The following is an 18,634-nucleotide window of genomic DNA, read 5'->3' on the forward strand; positions in this document are numbered from 1 at the left end:
CCACCTCCAGGACCAGCAGGGTGACTGCCTACACACCAAGCACGGGAGTCTGACTTTCACTTTACAAACTCTTTGCACCGTACAACTGCAACAAATTAAAAAATGTGATTTAAGACGCACTGCCAGTCAACAGTCACAGGAGTGGCTGGAAATCTTGCAATGAAGATAGCACGGGCCACCGAGCTAAACCTTGTAATTGCATAAGGCAAGCTTACACATGTTATCTCCGTAGCGTCAGCTACACGCAAGAAAGTCAAAGATTAATTTTTTATGGCCCTTCCCAGAGGCATGACAACCCACTAAGAGCACAAACACGCACACCTACTCTGCACAGGCACTGTACTGACAACCTGGCCCTAACAACGAAGTGCACACGTAAAGCACAGTTTGAAAGATACCGAGAAAACAAATGCCGGTGCTCTGAGAGACAGACATCCGATGGTGTACCGAGGTTAAGAAAAGAACTCAGGAAAAATTGAGGCCCCCAGTTGAGTTGGGGCAGCTCAACTGTGGACAAATGACCACTCAACACAAGCTCCTCCTCCTCCACTTCCCCCTTACAGGAGAGTCAGACAATTTGGGGAGCTAAGGCTTGGCAAGTACTTCTCTGTGGGGGTTCTAAAGCTTTCTTTGGAAACTATGGCTACTGCCTGAGCGGCCTGTGTCATCACTCCCCACTGGAGGAGCTGAGTTTACCAAGCAGGGGGTGAGTCAGCGCCTGAGTCACAGGCTTCACCTTTCATCTAATCTAAAGCAATTCGGGGAGGGGAGGGGAGAGGAGGGAAGGGTTCCCCAATCAGGAAGGGAAGAGAGGGCGTGGGGACAACAGGACACATCTAAGCCTCCCTCCTAAGAACTGCCTGTCACCTCCACACTCTGGAGGAGAGAGAGGTTTATCGGGACTTGGACAGATCTGCTTAAACGTACAGTGACATTTCATAAAGACAGAGGCTGCGCGTAGCCCTGCTCAGGACCGAGGGGGAGGAGGGGACAGGAGCCCGAGTGGGAAGTACAATAGGGACAACACCGAATGTAAAGGGGATTGTGGCAGCAGTTCTGTCTGTCGGGAGCAAGATCAATGGCTTCGAGACATCTTAAGTGCCCACATCTTCATCTATAAAACAAGGGCCCAACTTCACCCACATCTTGTGCAGAAGGTAAATAATTTTAACAGTAACAAAACTCCCCCAAATTCATGTACAAGATGTACAAGAAGTCACCTGGGTCTTGTACCTTGGGCTTCAATGGGTCTTAAGCTACATTTTCATTTCTGAAGAGTGACAAGTGTCCTGTTCCAAGTTAAGGCTCTAAGGAAATACAGAAAAGCCCACCATCTTCAGAGGCCTCACAATTTCAGAACCCTCAATGTTTTTCCTGACAGATTCCAAACAGCTTCTGAGAAATCAGCCCTTGAAGAACCGGTGGACAAAAAGAAAAAAAAAAATATACAGAAAGCTCATTTCAGGTAATAAATGAACACAGCCTGAAGGAAGCAGGGTGGGGCTGGTGAGTAAGAAAAGCATTTGCTAGACAATCTAAAGATGGCTTTATTGAGGGGCAGCTGTTGGCACAATTGTCAATCCCTGGATAAATAGGTACTTTCCCTCGACTCTTGACCCCTAACTGCATCTAGTGTGCAGCTAAAGGTACTCTCGGTTTCATTTTAAAGCCATCAAGAGCTAGAAAGGCGGAATAGCAAGATACGTGCAACCAGCTAAGATGGCCAGGCTTTTTATCAATGTCATTTTCTCTTTCACAGGATAAAAACTTGTTAAGATAAAAATCTTCTAATTAGTCAGAGGATGCCGGGTTCCTCTACAGAAGGGGCCAAGGTACACAACTGGCGACTTGAACCAGAACCTTTAATCAGCTTGGCAAAACACAAGTTGTAAAGTATGAGACTGAATTCCAACTTCTACTATAAATGCACTGCCAACACATTACATACAGTAGCAGATGATGGGCAATCCGAAACCCTGTACTGAATTAAGGTTTAGCTTGCTGATACCTTATGGTCATTTGTCATAAATGTCACAGAACAAGAAGTGCCAGGGCGGGGAAGCTGGGAGATGGCTCAGTGGGTAAAGTGCTTGCTGTACATCATGAGGACCCGAGCCCCAATCCTCAGCACTCATGTAAAAACCAGGCTCTGTGCATTCCCGTAACACCAGCAGAGGCGCGGAGTGGAGACGGACAGGTCCTGGTGGTGGCTTGCTGGTCTAGATTAAACAGTGAACTCTGGGTTCAGTAAGACCTTGACCCAAAGCATAAGGTGGAGCAGAACAGAAGACACTCATGTCAACGTCTGTTCTCTACACATATCTGCACATACACATACACCATGGATGCACATACACACACGTGAAGTATGCAACAGTGTATATGTTTTCGATGCTACCAAACTGTACACTTAGAAATAGCTACGGTGAAAAACTTTTTGGCCATAAGGTTCATTTTGTCATTTTAACTAGAACGTAACGATCATTCTAGAGATCTGGTCATCCTGTTCCTATTTTCTAAGAGTCACAGATGTAGATGAGGAATTAAATCAGAGCAAAGGGCCCTAGGAATACTTAGTTGAGGACATACTATTAGACTTGAACCAAAAGTCAACAACGGGCCTCGCTTTCTCGAGGCTCACAGAGTAAGGGTGACCACATCCGCACAGGACACATTTTCAGAGTACTTTTCCCAGACAAGGGACTTAGCCAGGACAGGCGGGCAGTGTTCTCTTCTGCACAAACACTGCACACTAACAGAGACGGACCAGTGTGAATCTGAGGAATCCCGAGACTCAGCAGAAAGTGAGTGGCCACTCGGAATTCTGCCAATCATCGGGGGATAGGGAGGGCTGCCTGGGTGTCTGCGATCGGTTCTAGGCCAGCATGTGGGGAAGTTCTAAGAACTAAGATGCTACTCTACAGGCATGATTAATTCTGAAGATTGGCTCTTCCATCTGAAGGCAGGCAGGTAGGTGGCTATGGTAGTGGGTCAGGTGGGCAAGGCCTCAGGCACCTGACAGCAGGACTCATGCTACTCAGGGGATTTTGCAGAGGCTGGGGTGGGGGGGGAGGGGAGGAAGGGTGTTCTTAGCCTTCTGTCTTCAGAAAAAGGTTAATCAAAGCTTCTCAACCCGATGACCCAATGACAAGGACGGGTGAACATGTACGGACGGCAGCCAAAAGTAACTGTCCAAAGTTCGGAGATATCATGGAGAGCTTCGTGTTTCACGCTAAAATTCACCTACTCCATCCTGAGCTGTATTGATACTGGCTGTGAAGAGTAAAAAGCAACAAACCACCACGCCACCTTAGGAAGCTGTTCCACATCCTGTGTCATACCCGGGAGAGTGGATGCCAACATCCTGATTATTCATGTTCAAGTAATGTGAAGATACTATTTCCTTTTGAATCACTAAAGGCTCATGCCTCTTATTTCAATGAAGAGACTGAAAATGACAGAAAGAGCCTGGGAGTGGTGGCACATGCCTTTAATCCCAGAATCCAGGAGGCAGAGGCAGGCAGCTCTCTCAGTTTGAGGCCAGCCTGATCTACAGAGCAAGGACAGTCAGGGCTACACAGGAAAACCCTGTCTTGGAAAAAAAAAAAGAGAGAGAGAGAGAGAGAAAGAAAGAAAGAAAGAAAGAAAGAAAGAAAGAAAGAAAGAAAAGAAAAGAAAATGAAAGTAGGACAGAAGTGCTGGTATGTCCTCATTTTCCTCCTCTCTGACAACTCAGCAAGGTCAAGAGCACAAACACAGTCCATGACACCAGGGCAGGGAGGTTTTTACTACTCTAGGCAGCGATGAGTGTGGGCTGAGTCAATTACAAACCAGGTCGTGAAGCTCAGGCAGCAAGGCCTGGCCTGGCCACACAGGGTCACCGTCCTCACTGCCACAACGCATGGTACATGACCCCCATCGCACACTTGGTACTACCTCAGCTTGAAGGAACCATGGCAGAGTGCACAGGCCAGACAGTGCCAGACGCTGGCTGCAGCTACCACCACTCAGGGAAGTTCTCGATATGACTCAGATGAGTACCGTAGGAACTCAGCACGATAAAAGCTGCGCTCCGGTGTAGCTCAAACACAACCTGAGGAAATGAAGACCTGAGAACCTTCTTAATGTGTTCCTATTTTCTCTGTCTTTCAAGTCCTATATTCCCATCATGTGGACAATGTGATGCTTTCCATCTGTCTGTGAACACTTCCCGACTCTAGCCATAGTCCTACACAGAGCAGCATACCTTTAACCCGATCCCCAAGCCCTTCCCCCCCCCGACCCCCCGACTACATCTATATATCTGTGAGAAGGCTGTTGCTTGTTGCTTACTGGACAGAACAGGCACTGTGTGATGAGCTCTAGTATTCACACTCCTAGAGGCAGGGCGGCTCAAGCTACAACCACAATTGATTGATTGATGAGGACGAGTCAACAGATACCAACAGAAGGTCAAGGAGCGAGGAGGGAATCCATGTCCATCAGCCTCTACAATGTGGTCTTACTCTTATCAGTGTCCTAATTTGCCTTTGATACTGCCGTGCTAAAGACTGTGGCCGAAAGCAACTGGGTGGGGAAGGGGCTTGTTTTGGTTTGGGGTGGTGGTCCATAATATAGGGCAGGGACCTGGAGACAGGAACTAAAGCAGAAGCCACGGGGGAAGAAGGCGTGCCCAACCTGCTTTCTTCTACAAATCAGGACCACCTGGCTACAGGCAGCTCTGTCCAGTGAACTGGACCCTCCCTCACCGATCATTAATCCAGAAAATGTCCTCCAGAATTGCCTGTAGGCCAGTCTGATGGAGGCAACTCCTCAACTGAGGTTGTTCTTCCCAGACAAGTCTAGGTCCGTGTCGAGTTGACAAAAACCACCCAACACAGCAGTCAAACTTCCATGTAGGCGTTGGGTAACCAGGCTCACGAACTATCTGCTGAAAGATCCCAAGCCCTCCACCAGGACCCCTCTCCACCTGCCTGCTCCTGTGCCTCTCATTCTCCTTTCCTTCCTTACTACAATGAGCCACTGGTGTTCCAACTCCCCCCAAGCACTGAGCACTGATGCCCTGCTGGCAGCCATCACAGAACCTGCCCTCCTGTGGTTTAACTTTGCTTTTCTTCTGAATCCTCCTCAAACCTGCTCACTATAATTTTTCAAGACAAAACAAACAAACAAACAAACAAACATCCTCTGATGCCATGCCCCTGAGGCCACTGGGCTCTGCTCCCCTGCACAGCAAACTGGTAAAACATTCCTCACCTTTCACAACTGCTTTAGCCAGCCACCATCCAAACCTTCCACCTGGCCTTCAACTGCCTCCCGCAACTGCATGTGCTTGGCTAGAAATCTCAAACCCAACATGTCTAATAAAACCAACTCCCGTATCGACCCTCCGGTCCATCCCTCTCACCATCCTCTCCACAGCTTTATACAACCTCACCCTCTCTCTAAACTGCTCATGAACCTGGGATATATTCTCTTCTGATCTCTGTCTCTTACATACTATCCACATGAAATCTTGTTGACTCTACTTTCAGCTTACAGCCAGAATTCAACAACTTGGGTTGTTTGTTTGTTTGTTTTCCTTGCTATGGAACCCAAGCTGGTTGCAAACTCGCAATCCTCCTGCCTCAGCCTGCTGAGTGCTAGGATTACAGGCATGTGGCACCCCACTCAGCTCCAGCTGCCTCTGTCTTCACCGCTACTAGCCTGGTCCAAACTGTCATTTCTTATGTATTAATACAGACCCCGCCTAACTAGTATTGTTTCTTCTGATTTTTGTTGTTTTGAATCAGGGTCTCTCTATGTAGCCCAGGCTCCCCTTGAACTACACAGATGCTCATGCCTCAAACTCTTGAGAGCTGGGATTACAGGTGTATGAAGCTACACCCTTCGGTATCACTATCTTTACTCGTACTTTCACTTAGACCACACTCAAGGTAGCAGCAGCCAGCGTTACCATTTCAAACCTACAGTCAGAACACTAAATGGCTTCCTGCTTCACACAAGAGTAAACTGATTCCTAAAGCCCCCAGATGGCCTTCCAAGCAGACTAGTGGCCCCTGGCTTTTTCTAAACAGGCCAGACATGTGCCCCTCTCTGCCTTTGTTCTCCTCCCCACCCCCACAGTCTTCCTGGAACATCAGCTTCTCAGAGTTGTTAGGCCTGGCTGACCTACTGCCAACCACTCCCTCCCCTATCCCTACTCCTGACCCCCTTTCTCCACTTGATCGTTTATTGCCACCTACCACTGAACACTACTTATGTTGTCTATTGTTTGTCTTTTCCATCAGAAGATACACGGGGACTCTTGTCGATTTTATTTGCTGTAGCAACTCCACCCCTAGAACAGTGCCGGAAACACACTGCAGTGTGCAGTGACGATGGTCAATGGACCACAGCTACAGGAAAACCAGCATGGGTTGGCTATGAGCTCTCTGACAGGTCCTAAGCATATTCCATCCTCACGTTCAAAGGAGGATTAGAAATCCCTACGTCTTTTAGACTGAATCAGAAAACAAATGAGAATCAATGTGAGGGTGTGTGTGTGAGAGAGAGAGAGAGAGAGAGAGGGAGACGGACCAACGTCTCTTCTGCTTGCCTCCTGGGAACATCCTGAGGAGCAGGATACCTCTCCGATCCCACAATTCTATTTCAGCAGCCACCTAGGCCCTTTCTAAACACAGTACAAACATTTGAAAGGGCTTTTCTTTCTAAACAGCCTTATCTCACAGGAATCTGAGATGACCTTACCATGTCCTTGGTATCAGGATGCCTTTCAGCTATCCAAGAGGTGCTCTGCTGACCTTTGGACTATCTATTTCTGGAAACACTTCTGCTGCTGAGCCCCTAGAAGGGCTCAGAAGGGTTCAGACCCATCTCTGTATTTCCGTGCTCACAGAAGGCCTCTTCATCAGCCCCACTAGTACAGTCTGGATTGTAAAGGGCCAAAGGCCCAAATCTCTTTCTCCTCTCTTCAGTCTCTTGGAGGTTTTGGAGAATTGCTTCAACACCTTCATTCTACAGAAGCAAGCTCCATACTCCCTATTAGCAGTAGGTTAGGCCAACCTCTGGCAGATCTGTTAGCAGCAGAGAGGCATCACCTCAGCAAAAAGGATGAACAGAGTTCTCAGACCTGCCCCACCCCTCATTCTACACACCTGCCTGTCATTCATGCGACTGAGGGCTTCTATTTCGTGTTCTATCATGATGAGTTAGAAGAACCATAAAGACTGATCTTAATCGAAGACAGCGTGTCATGAAGAGAAGGGCGAAGCTGGTACTTGCCTGAGGAGACTTAGGTTAGCGACATCCTACCTGCCCCACCCCCGGGTCTGAAGTGCTTATCTTGTCCGCCTGACACCGAGGCACACAGATAATCAAGACAATCCAAATGAACAGGCTTGTCAACAAGAAGAAACCATGGTGACCTGTGCATGAGCAAGCAAAGCAAGCAGATTTGGCAAACAGGCAATGCCTTGCAGTTCCTTTAGTGCCTAGTCTCCATGTCTCTGACCCACGTACCCTTCTCAAATTTCTTAAGGATTGCTTTTCCTTTTACCCTCTGATGCTTGGAAATTGAATTTCTCTAAAGTGCTCTTCTTATATTGTATTCGATATGGGGTTGTTTGTTTCTTTTAAAGTTTCAGATTGTAGGACATGAAAATATAGCCACCTGGATGATTAATAAGCATGGAAATAGTCCTCCTGGTCCCATATCACCTGCTCGGGCCCTCTGCACATGCCTTTAATGGTACTCTTCCCCTCCCCTTAAACTCAGAAGTTTTCTTTCTTAACTCCTTTAGAAGTTTTCTAAAAACAAACAAACCAAAAACAAAAAGAAAGAGAGAGAGAGTTTAATCATTAGTCTTTTTGCCATGTGAAGGTTTAGAAACAGCTTTTGTCAGTTAAGGACTTAACGACATGACCAGAGACTCAAACACTAGAACACAGCATGAAGGAGAGGTGGGCAGGTCTGCTCCCACAAAACCCACTGTCCAGTCAACACTTCAGCGCAGGATCACCAGGTTGATTTTGTCTATCTTGCCTTATTTATCTAAACAGAAGAGCCACAGCAGCGGATGAAATGCAGGCTATCCCATCCTGCAATTCAGCAGACAGGGACTGAGTCAGATACCGGGTCCATCTACCTGCCCCAGTTGGTAGCCCATTCATAATTAGCCTCTCAGTTAGTTCTAAAAGATCGCTGCTCGCAAACACCAAACGCCAGGTTGACAAGCCTCAGCAAATGCTGCTTCCTCACCTTCCCACCGAGGCTTCCTTCAACCTTGGGTTGACAACAATTAGATGCAATTTCTGCAGGAGTTCCTTCCTAGCAAACATTAATGATGAATGAAGGACTTTGAAACATAAATCAGCTCTGGCAAGGAAGAGTGTAAACAGCTCAGGCCCCCCACCCCAAACAGGGAGGGGGCTTTCACAGTCAGAGGTCTTACGATCCCGGCCATCAACAGCTGGCAATCCTTACTTAATGAGCCCACCCCTGTTGCTGCCCAATAATACCCTCCAAGGGTGTTCTCTGCAGTCAATCATCTGGCTGTGTGGGGGCCCTCCATGCCTTCCCATTCTTCTCCTGCGAATCCTGGGACCGCACAGGGACATGACTTGACAGCTCCAAGGTATCTCTTCTGAGACGAGCAGTCCACTACGTGGTGACCGCTGCATGGAAGGAAAGGGAAGCAAACATGGCCGCACTGCCGAGCCAAAGCCAAAAAAAGGACGCACACTCACCCCAGAAGAGGTGGAATTAAGACCAACTCTGCCTGACCTGCCATGCTCACCTCTCACAACCTGGGTTTCCAGGTTCATTCAATAAACACAAAGCGAAAATTTCCTCCGCCCAAAATGATCCTTGCAATTACAGGAAAGGAACGGACAGAGGCTGAAAATCCAACACAAGGCCTTGGAAAGCAAAGGACAGGACAGGATAGGATTCCAGCCGGCCCGAGGCTCTCTTCTTTCCCTCTACCTCACAAACCACCTTCAGCTAAAGAAAGGAAGTGTCTCTAGCTCAAACCCATAGTTCTGGGAGAGTAGAATCTGGGGTCACACGTGCGGAAATCGAGGCTGCTGATCTGGGACAATCCCAGGAGACCAGACATTTAAGAACCTCTACGTTCCTTCCAGATTTAAAGTTATTTCATTCTAGGGCTGTACCCAAACCCAAGGGGGAAGGACGGGGCTGGCCACAAACTCCACATTCTCACATCATGGGGTCCTCCCCACCGATCTCATAGTCTGAAGACAGTGTCACCAACCCCAAGACTTACTCTCTTTGAATCACATCTGTAGCTTTAGCTTCCCTTTCCCAAGGGACTGCAGACCCCAAGCTCTGGGCGAGGAATGGCAAAGCAGACTCCTCCACCTGTCTACCTTTAGCTGGTAGAGTTGATTTCACAAGTTAAGCTGAGTGTATGAGTTGAGCCTTTTGTATCTGGGAGGCATAGCTAGGTGCTCTCTGGCAAAGAGAGGCCTAAGGTCGCTGCCCTCACGGAATCTATAACCCAGTTAGAGATTACATCAACCCCTCAAGATAAATAAAGCTTAAACCTCAAGAGCTGCCATACCTGTACTGCCCACATTCAAGGAATGAAGAAATTGCTCTAGGGTAGGACAGTTCTTGGGATTGGAAGGTGGTTTTTCAAGATGTGCTGACTCAGCATAAACCAGTAGTCCGCACATACTTGCTAAGCAAATAATAGTAGCTTTTGTTTTAGCCCCACTGTTCCTAATTAAAATGCAGAGTTCATTTGCCATATTGGTCACGGAAATATGTTAAACCCAGGTCCTTAGGTCCACATACCAGAGAATTCCAGTACTTCCCAACTGTAAAAACTTAAACAGTAACGTATTGTTCCTAAGATTTCCTCTAAGCCTCCTTGTCCAGTGTGGTTTCTTCTCCCCACTTTTGGGACCCAAGGTGACTCAGTAGTTCTCAGAAGCTGGCCTGGGCCACAGGGCACTCTACTGGAGGGAATGAATGCAAGTGTACAGCCTCTGACCCCTGGCTAGAGACAGTCACATCATCTGGCTGCTAGAAGGAGCTTGAGCCATAGCCAGTTGGAATAAGGGTAAATAGGAAGAGAGGCCATGTACTGATCCTTAAATAGCTAGCCCTGACCTATATGGGAAGCAGTTCCATGAACCAACACACCATAATACACTTCCAGAACTCAGCAGCTTGCCAGTTCCTCCACATCTGAAGGACATCTCTGCTGTTTCCTCTTACAAAGAGCATAAACACAAGCCAGAAATACCACCTTCAGATCCAGATTTTGACTAAGATTCTGCTCAAGTAGCTCTAAGACTTTGGGTTAGACCTTTCATGGCCTTTGGCTTCGTCTCTCCATCTCTAAAGGGGACAAATGGACCAGCTGACCTCTTGTCACAGCACAAGGTGGAGTCAAACCAACAACCAGCAGCGGGAGAGAACAGAAGTAACAGTAACCCCGGGGAGCTCACGGAAAACAGTGAGGAGAGTGAGTGACCAAAGGAACAACCCAAAGGAAGAAAATGAAGACCAGGAGTGAAGCAGACCTCTCTCCATGAATGCGCCTCCTCCTAGGTTCTGCCTGTGATCATGTGCACATCCACACCTTCCCAGAAGAGCTGAGTGAGTCACAGGATTTACCCACCATCATCACCAGGTACCTTCCACCTCTACAGATGACTCAACCCCCCTCCCCCAGGAGACCGAAGATTAAGGTGCTCATACCTTAATCCCCAACCTCAGCCACTCAGCTGTCTGCCTAATAATCTCTGGGAGTCTAACATAATTTAGCTCCTGGAAACCTGGGTGGAGTTTAAAGTACCTAATCCAATGTAACAGCCCCCAAAACTTCAGCAATACCCAGTGTGTTTTGGGCTCTCACAGATCCAGTATCATTTCCTGTAAAATCTTAACTAAAAGTATCACTGAATATAGAGAGAGAGCACTATAGCAAGTTTAAATTACAAAAAAAAAAAAAGAAGCCTTATGGTAGATTTTCTGTAACTGCATTTATCTGATATTGCCCACGTATCTGCCTAGTCATCCAGCTGTTCAGAAAGTTGACTTCTGCAACGAAGCTGAGGCTGAGCAAAGCTAAGTAGTTGTGGAGTTCATAAATGTGACTTGAGAGTCTAGGGTACTGATTTAAAACCAGAGCCTCCGGTTCCAGTGTGCAGGAGTCTCAGGATTACAAAATGATCACAACACCTGTTAGTGACCAGCACCTAACATAGTAGGGCCACAGTTTCTACTTCCAAATGCATCACCATCAACCTTTTCCATTTAACCAGCAGGTGTCCACGCTGGGCACACACTGAGCAGTATTACTTTTAATATTCACAATGGCCCAATGAAACAGAAACATCTCCACTGTTCAGCTGAGGAAACCACAGCTCAAGGCAAATGAACAGCAGCTTAAATGGCCAAGAAACCTAGGTTCAGCTTTCTGCCCCCTCCCCCCAGCCCAGGTCCCTCAGATGTTCCCACTGAGTTTGGAAACTGAGCCCCATCGGTCTCAGTGGCTCTGTCACTCACACCCAGGGACCTTTCTGTAAAAGGAAGCCATGTGTACACAGGCGGTGTGAGCTGCCTCTCCTGGGAGGATCGTGCTTCTCTTGAGCCCGGGGTACTTTATGACAAGCTCGTGGGTGCACAGCCGCCTGGGATACAGAACCTCTGGGTTCTAGGCGGTGACGCAGGATCTGCGGACCTCTGACCAGCCTCTACGGCAGTGCTTCTCAACCTTCCTAAAGCTGCGACCCTTTAATACAGTCCCTCCTGTTACGGTGACCCCAACCATAAAGTTATTTCGTGCTCCTCCATAACTGATTTCGCTACTGTCATGAATCCTAACGTAAATCTCTGATACGCAGGATATCCGATACGGAACCCCTGTGAGGGGGTCGGCTGACCCGGCAGTGATGACACACAGGTTGAGAAACACTTTTCTGTGGAGGTTTTAGAAAGGCACCAGGTGTCTTTGTCCCGGGAGGACCCGCGGCAGCTGTAATAGCAGGGAAGCCCAGCCGTAGCGACAAGTTTTAGCAGGCCCAAGGCTTAATGACAACAGAGATTCCTGGCTAGAGGCGCAATCTGAAATCTCCATCCCAAGGACATTTCTTGCCCCAGTTATTCGCCATCACAGTGTCTGCTTGGACATGCCTGTCCAGGAAGCCAGTCTCTGTGGTTCCCTGTACAGGGAGAATGCCAAGGGGAAGAGGGAATGCCACTTGTCCGCCCACCATCACGTCTATGCTTAAAAGTTCAAGTCCTCCATGCGGGTGGGCAAATGTGTGTCTGGCGCGTGAAATGTCATCCGTTGAGTTAACAAAAACCCAACTTTCATTTCATGTTTACAGCTTGCCGACAATTATTTCTAAGAGAAACCAGAGGCTGCTCAGAACTGCAGCTTCAGAGCCCCCTCCCTCCCTTCCATCCCACCCACCGTAAATTTCTCTGCTTCCCCCAGCAGGTGTTATCAGAAAAATCCGACGTTGAGATTCTAAAGTCCACAATATGCACGAAAACCTAAGTTGCTAAATAGCTGGAATCAGGGTTTTCTCCAGCTTAAAACCATACCGGCCTCTCCTTTCCCCTTGGCTGCACTCTGTTCTCTCCGGTCTGTTGGTCCTAGAAGGACCTGGGTTCAACTCAAGGCCCAGGGGGGAGGAGGACCTTTTGTTTTCAGAATGAGCTACGGGAGCATAGATCAAGAATGCGGCCCCACTGCGACGGAGGCGACTAAGCTCCAGAAAATCTGCCCCAATCAAAAGAACTGGGTCATGTGGGCGCCAACACTGTTTAAAAGGGAGAGCGGGTCGCTCGCTCCTGGAAGAAGCGCTTGTGGGGATGACTGTCACTCCCGAACCTTCTTTCCTCAGTGGGGCCCGCCCGCCCCAGTCCTGGGGCCCAAGGATTCTTGCGTGTTGCGGAGCGATCAGGGAGCTGGGAGAGGGAGCTAGCACACTACTCGGGGAAGCCTGTTTTCACGGCTGAGCTAGTCCTGAGGAACAGGTGCTTTTTAAAGAAGCATGTGAAAGTATGTCCTGCGGGAGAGCCAGCACTCCAAGGAGAGTCACACAGGACCAGGAAAAGTGGCTTTCCAACTTCCGCGGGGCGCGCGAGCCAGGGAGGGGACAGGACGGTCGGAGAGCTGGAGAAAGGCCTGGATCTCCCGGGAAGACTTCCCACAACCCTTCCTCCCACCCCTGTCCCCAGGCGCACACGTGAGGCTCAGCAAAGCGTGCCACCTGCCGGGGTCCTTGCAAAATAAGCCCAGAGAGGAGAGCCGCGGAAAGCACTCCGGGGAGAGAAGGGATAAAGTCTCCCGGGACCGGGCCTGGGGTCTGTCCAGCGGCGGGAGGCGCCGGGCGAAGGGCGTGGAGGGCGCGGCGGCCCGGGTCTCCCAAGCCCTGGCCCGGGGAAGTGCTAGAGGGCAGGACTGGGCAGGGCCGGGCCGGGCCGGGCAGGGCTGGCTCGCGGATGGGCTCCGTGCACGCGGGCCGCAGGGCGCGCCCTCGCTGCCCCCGGCGCGGCGCGGAGCCCCGGTGGGAACGGGGAAGAGTCGGGGGAACTCACAGCCGCTTGTCCTCCGGCTGCAGCTGCCAGTGCATGGCGAGCGAGAAGCCGAAGAGGCTCCCGGGATCCCCCGATTTCCGGATCACGTTGTCCTCGCGGGTGTCCAGGTTGAAGGCTGCGCCCAGCCGGGCCAGGAGCCCGGCGGACAGGTAGAGCAGGCACAGCTGGCCTGCGACCGCCATGGGCGCGCGCGACCGGCGGGGACCCCGACCTGCTGCTGCTGCTGCGGCGGCGGCGGCCGCCGTGCGCGCGGGCTCGGGGCCGGGCTGCCTGGAGCGCCTCTGCGGCCACTCGGCCTCGCTCGGCCCCTGCGCGCAGCCCCACCCCCGGCCGGCTCGCGCTCTCCCTCGTCCGGCAGCTCCCCCGCGCCCGGACCCGGCAGCCGCTCAATGAGCCCGTTGTTCTCTGGAGACTCTCGGGCGTTTTATCAAGCGACTAGGGCGCCGGCCCCGCCCCGCCCCGCCCCGCCCCGCCCCGCCCCTCCCGAGGCCCAGCCCACCACGGGCACCTTCCCCGCCGGCCCCGCCCCGCCGCGGCCCTCCCGCCGTCCCCTCCACCTGCCCGGAAGCGCCCCGGAGCTCCGGAATGCTAAGCAGTTGTCTTCCTACCTGACACCGAAGTGCTTGCCCGCGCCGTCTGAAGCCCGCACTTCTCTGAGCTCTCGGCCGAAGTGCAAAGACGGACTTGGCTTATCTGTTCTCCAGGGTGTTCGAGACGCGCCTAACCGCTTTCGGGGATGGATGGATGCTGCATCCTTGCTGGCTCCCCAGAGACTCAAACGTTGCACTGTCACGCACGTCGATAATGCTGTACAGGTTAAAAATATAGTAGTCTGTTTCATTCAATCGAAGAAGAAGAGAAAAAGAAGAAAAAGAAGAAAAAAAAAAGCAGAGAAAGAAAGAAACTCAGCCTTGCTGGGTAGAACCCCTAGGTTCAACTCTTCTCCCCTCTCTTACCCCAAATGTCCCGGCCTTGTTAGAACTGCCTAGTAGAGACAGCTAGAGGCCCCTGTGGGTGTCCTGAAGGCTTGTGCCTCCCCGGCACGTGGTGGGACTTCCAGGGAGGTGTTGGCTTTTGAGGCATCCTTATTTCCAAACAGAAAAACTTTTTTCGGGGACGCCAGAATTTGAGAACAAAACAATGTACATTTTAGTGCCCCGTTTTTATTGCCCGCTGACATTTAGCATCTTTTTTTCCCCTTATGAACATAGGCAGTAAACCACAAAGGCAGGAGAAAATGTATCAGTAGAAAATTCTGTTTTCCTCGGGACATTTGGTTGTGGATATTTCAAGTCACAGTTATTGGTAGGTAACCCCTCTGCTAGATCTTGCTGTGTGCCAATAAGGAAGCAAAATTGTTAACTTTTTGACATATTTTGATATAATCGGTTTTCTTCTTTTAAAAACATGCACGTTATGCATGGGTCTTGGTTTTCAGTAATTTGCTGAGGGGGCTTTGTTCTACTCTGTCTCCTATCGCCATAATAAAATATTCTGGCCAAAAAGCAACGCAGGGGTTTCTTTTATCGCACGTTTCCAGGTAATTGTCCATCATGAAGGGGACTTGGGACAGGAACCTGGAGCAGAGACCATGGATAAAAGCTGCTCGCTGAGGTGCTCCCTCTGGCTGGGTTGAGCCAGCTCCCTTACACAACCCAGGACCACAACTGCCTAGGGCTGGGTGACACCCACGGTGGGCGGCACACTCCTGAAGCCGGACAGGGACCTTTCTTTGGAACCTACCATCTATGCATTGCAAATGAAAGCAGCGTGCAGTCCCAGGGGAGACCCAGGGCACTCTTCTACATCTGTACCAAGAGAACAGCTGGAGCTGCTCGGGAAAGCTGTGTGAGCATCACATGGTCCTCACAGGTGGCAGCAGCTGCCAGACTGAGTCCCAGCAGATGCCCCACTTCTCACCAATCCATAATTTCCGTCAAATCTCGCCCACGGCGGGGTGTGATGGATCTAAACGCAGATGATCCTGAAGATCGCACAGCTTGAACAAACTCATCTGGAGGACGCTGAAAAACTGTTGGTGTGATTTTTAATGCATGTTAGGCACAGCCTCTCTCTTCTTTCATACTTAGCACCCACTATCCCAGAGCGAGACGGGGTTCCAATTAGTGATGGCTGAACAAAATCAATCTTGCTGCAAGGTAGTTCCCAGCCAGGAGGCAGGGATGTAGCTGCCGTGCTGCTGAAACGCTTCTGAACTGGTGAGGAAAGCTGTCGCCCTGAAACTCCCCGAGCCCAGCAGCCCCACCCTGCGCCTGTTTCCCGGACCCATCAGTTTCCACTCCAAGCCTGGCACTGCAACTGCTCCCTCTGATTGGTCTTCCTCAAGTCATACTAGCCACTGGCCGTTCTGAGCATCCCTCCTCCTTCTAATACTAACTCCAGTCTATGGAGCGTTCACCGATTTCTCCCTTAGACATGTTTGGCAAGTGATACATGGATGAGTGTTGTCACCTTCTTGATTTCAAACCCCAATTCTCCTCAAGTTGACATTCAAGTTACATTAAATTCACATATCACAAGTGCATAGTGCTACAAAATCTAATGATACAGAGATGAAACTCGGCATGATAGAAGAAGGAGAGACTTGTTTTTGAATATGCCTGTATCGGTCGAAAAACAGTCAGCCATGTGCCGGTCTTCTACCTGTGTCCTGTGTCCTGCCTGGGAGGCCAGACATGCCTGCTGTTGAGTCTAACTCCTAACAGAACCTCTCTGATGATTGCCATTACTTCCCTCGGAAGTCACAAGTTAAACTACATAGATAGTTGAAGGTGACCTTAAACTTCTCATCCTCCTGACTCCACCTCCAAGTGCTTCAGTTACAGGTGTGTGTCACTATTTCGAGCTTGTTTTCCTTTCTTTCTTTCTTTCTTTTTGATTTTGGTTTGCCAAGGTAAGGTTTCTCTGTGTAGCCCTGGCTATCCTGGAAGTCAGCCTATAGACCAGGCTGGCCTCAAACTCAGAGATCCTGCCTCTGCCTCCCAAGTGCTGGGATTCAAGGCATGTGACACCACCACTTGGCTTATTCCCAGTTTTTTAGTAGGTTTGAGACTCAATTATTATTTCCATTCCAAGACTGAGTTGGATATTTTTACAGAAGTGTATACAAAAGTAGAGGTTAAAAGGTTGTTCTGTTCCCTCTGGGCATATTGAGGTCTCTGGGGCCAAAGGAATGAATTAAATTAATTCATTTAATTTTTTAAGTTAAGACCCTTGACAATATGAGGTAAAAACATAGGGAGGGAAGCACACAGTTTTAGCGGGAGAGAAGTTGAGGCAGGAAGGTCTGTCACCGATCACTAATGGATGCAGGAGGAGAAGTGCCCAGGCCACTGTGGTGTTCCCATCCCCTGGGCAGGTAGTTCTGAGTTAGAGAAGAGAGCTGGCTGAGAAAAAGAGATGGAGACAGACAGGGGTAGGCAGACAGCTGGAGATAGACCGGGGTGGTGGGCTGAGAATGCAAATCTGGTGACAAAGGCTTGCTAACCACCCAGGTCAGTGTGTGTGTGTGTGCGTGCGTGCATGCGTGCGTACGTACATGTCTACAGAAAACATGCACGTTGCAAGAAGGAACTCTGAAAATTTAGTTACCTGAAAAAAAAAAACTATTTTGCTTAAGTGAAGGCTCAGGAGGATTTCTGTGAGTTGGAGGGAAGCCTGGGCTACATAGCATAAGCTTGTTTCACTCCTCACCTGAAAAGGCTTAGAAAACAAAAAGAAATATGAAATATTTCTAGTTATAATATCTCAGGAGAAACTTTTACAAACTACAACTCATCCCTGGAAAGGCAGTAAACGCTATAAGTAGAGATGTTCACTCAAGCAAGAGTTTTGGAATTCTTACTTCTGCTGGTATCTTAGTTTTACCTGTATATTTGCCAAATAAGAATTTTATTTATTTAATATCTCGCACTAGGGAAATTTTCAAGGACATTTACAGTACTTGTCATCCATAGAGAAGGATGGAGAATCTGTGCATATCTAATATAGTTTCTGCTTTCTGGGAACTTGAATCATTTTGCTATCAGAGAATATTCTATTTGCTGTTTTTATGCACCATAGAAACCCTTGCATTTCTGTGAGGTGAAACATTTTAACCCAGGCTTACATTTCCTGGGATCCCTTCAAAGAGAGGTTGTGTGTGGAGGTTAGCACAGTCTATGGGACTGTGTTCTTGTCTCACGTCCTGCCTCTGCCTCATACTAACCAAGTGGCCATTTCGTCTCTTCATTCTCCCAGCTGCGCAGTGGGAGCAACCTTCCTCATGGTAGCCTAGCCGTAGTAGGAATGAACAGGGTTGATGAGACATAGCATGTCCAGAATGTTACACTAGAGCCAACCACCACTCAGGCTCAGGCTTTCCCATGTGACAGCTTTCAGGAGCTAGGCATTCTGACCCGTATTATAGCTTTGTGAATGAAAAATAGACATTAAATGGTTTCAAATGAGACTATTCTCAAAGGTAGATGTCTGTAAAAAGACAGTTTTCCCATGATGCCTTTTTTTTTCTCTTTCTGTATTAGAAAGTTTTTTCTTCCATACTGTAACTGTAATGCTTTTTTTTTTTTTGTAAGTTGTTTTATTTGTTCTAAATCACAATGTATCTTACTGGGGCAGACATCTCTTTGGTTGAAGTCAGAAGAATCCCACTGGCAGCTGTCCCTTATTTTAACACCCAGATCTATTTTAAAGTAAATTGCATTTGAATGTTTCTAATTCATTTACAGTGAGGTCACTAAAATGTTGTAGACTGAAGTGTGTTTCATAGCACCATTTTAGGGAGAGGTTTTTTTTTTTTTTTCAGAGACTTTTTTTAAGCTAGGAAGCCACATTTTGCCAGCCAGAAGCAAATTTAAACCTTAAATGAATCACATTCAATGTAACAGTGAGTTCCCAACTCTGAGATGAGACCTTCACACGGACAAACTCGGTTCTCCAGCCCAGACTTTATTAGAAAGGAGCACGAAGCCATATGTATCTAGTGTCACACGTTATGCAGTCCTGAAAAAAGTTAAGGATGAGTTATTT

General features: G+C 48.9%; 1 protein-coding gene across 3 annotated transcripts in view; it reads right to left on the reverse strand.

The window, feature by feature from the left end:
• The window catches only part of Itga6 (integrin subunit alpha 6), a 65,266-nt gene extending 51,300 nt beyond the window's left edge, over positions 1–13,966 (reverse strand). For 2 of the 3 annotated variants that reach the window (XM_060390459.1, XM_021660311.2), the window contains exon 1: positions 13,586–13,939. In XM_060390459.1, the coding sequence (XP_060246442.1) occupies positions 13,586–13,767 (182 nt within the window). In that variant the 5' untranslated portion in view covers positions 13,768–13,939. Of the gene's footprint in view, positions 1–13,585 lie in introns of all 3 variants that reach the window. The other variant, XM_021660310.2, reaches the window with a different exon arrangement.
• Positions 13,967–18,634: the final 4,668 nt, after the last annotated feature.

Source organism: Meriones unguiculatus, chromosome 8 (assembly GCF_030254825.1).
Source record: "Meriones unguiculatus strain TT.TT164.6M chromosome 8, Bangor_MerUng_6.1, whole genome shotgun sequence".
In the NCBI taxonomy this organism is placed as follows: Eukaryota; Metazoa; Chordata; class Mammalia; order Rodentia; family Muridae; genus Meriones; species Meriones unguiculatus.